Source organism: Alligator sinensis, unplaced genomic scaffold (genome assembly GCF_000455745.1).
Source record: "Alligator sinensis unplaced genomic scaffold, ASM45574v1 scaffold647_2, whole genome shotgun sequence".
Lineage (NCBI taxonomy): Eukaryota > Metazoa > Chordata > Crocodylia > Alligatoridae > Alligator > Alligator sinensis.
The window spans coordinates 3,449,614-3,450,799 of NW_005841832.1; the positions used below are offsets into that span (position 1 = coordinate 3,449,614).

A 1,186-nucleotide genomic window follows, 5' to 3' on the forward strand; every position below is an offset into this window, starting at 1 on the left:
GCTTTGTGTCGAGGTTTCCTGAGCGTGGGAGCCTGGGAGGGCGTTGGGGTGCGAGAGGCTGGGGGAAGAGGATGAGAAGCAGGCCCGTGAAAAATGGAGGAAGAGACCCCATCCCAAACATATGTCCCTGACTGTGTAGCTTCCCTGATCATATCCCACTCCACCCCCTCCAGCATCACTATGATTGAGCCCCCAACAGCCCCTAAACCCAGAGTCCTATATCTTGGCTCTCTCCCAATCCTGTGGCAAGCCCCATATACATAGCACCCCCAAGCTTCCCTCCCTCCCCATATTCCCCCAGGATCCAGCCCCATGGCCCAGCCCCAGATACCCCGCCCCACAATCCATTACTACCAAGTGCCCCCTGGTAGCAGACAAAGGCAGGACCTTCCCCTGTGCATGCAAAGCTGTGTGTGGGCCTCACCTGGTTTGCCGTGAAGGGGAGTCTGTGAATGGAGCCCAGCCTCCTCCCGGAGGGGGGTGTGAGGCTTTCGAGTCAGGCGTGTCCCACACAGCGGCACCAGTGTCCACCCCACCAGCAAGGGCCACGGCAGGTGTGTCTGCAGGCACAAGACTGGCAGTCCAGCATGGTCCTGGGGAGGAATGGGGCAGGCATTAGAGTGGTTAGATTCCCCCCATGCTCTACCATGTATGACACTGGCTTGCCCAGAACAATTTGCATAAACACTGCATATGCAATGGATTCTTTGAGTCTTTTCCTCACCTCTCTCCCCACCGGGCTCCCCAGTACCACCCCTGTCTCCCCATGTGATGCTGCTCTAGCCAGCTCTCTATGGCTGCAATGTGGTTTGGGACCTACTCTATGGTCTCTATGGGACAGTCTCTACAGTTCTGGCCCTCCCAGGGGGGCACCACTCTAGCCAGCATTTTATGATCTTGTGCTGGTTTGCAAGTGAGTCTCTATGGTTCCAAGCCCTCACTTGGTAGGGTGGGGAGAGGGGGGAGATCCTTATCCTAACTGTACAGTTCCAAATCACAGAGACTCTATCCAGTCCCAGCCTGTCTCCTGCTCCAGAGAAAGAGGGGGACATTTAACCCCCCCCACCAGCCCCATGTGCTGGACTGAACCTGGCCCTACAGGGGTCTTACCCTCAGCCCCCTTCTCCTGAACAGAGTTGCTGTTGATGTCGTCTTTGCTGCCATCACCACCTCCCCCCCCCCCCCC

At 57.4% G+C, this 1,186-nt stretch overlaps 1 protein-coding gene across 1 annotated transcript in view; it reads right to left on the reverse strand.

The window, feature by feature from the left end:
- The window catches only part of PPP6R1 (protein phosphatase 6 regulatory subunit 1), a 23,310-nt gene that overhangs the window by 1,665 nt on the left and 20,459 nt on the right, over window positions 1-1,186 (reverse strand). Inside the window, 3 exon segments of the mRNA XM_025196710.1 lie at window positions 2-58; window positions 425-593; window positions 1,111-1,163. Coding sequence (XP_025052495.1) covers window positions 2-58; window positions 425-593; window positions 1,111-1,163 — 279 coding nt within the window.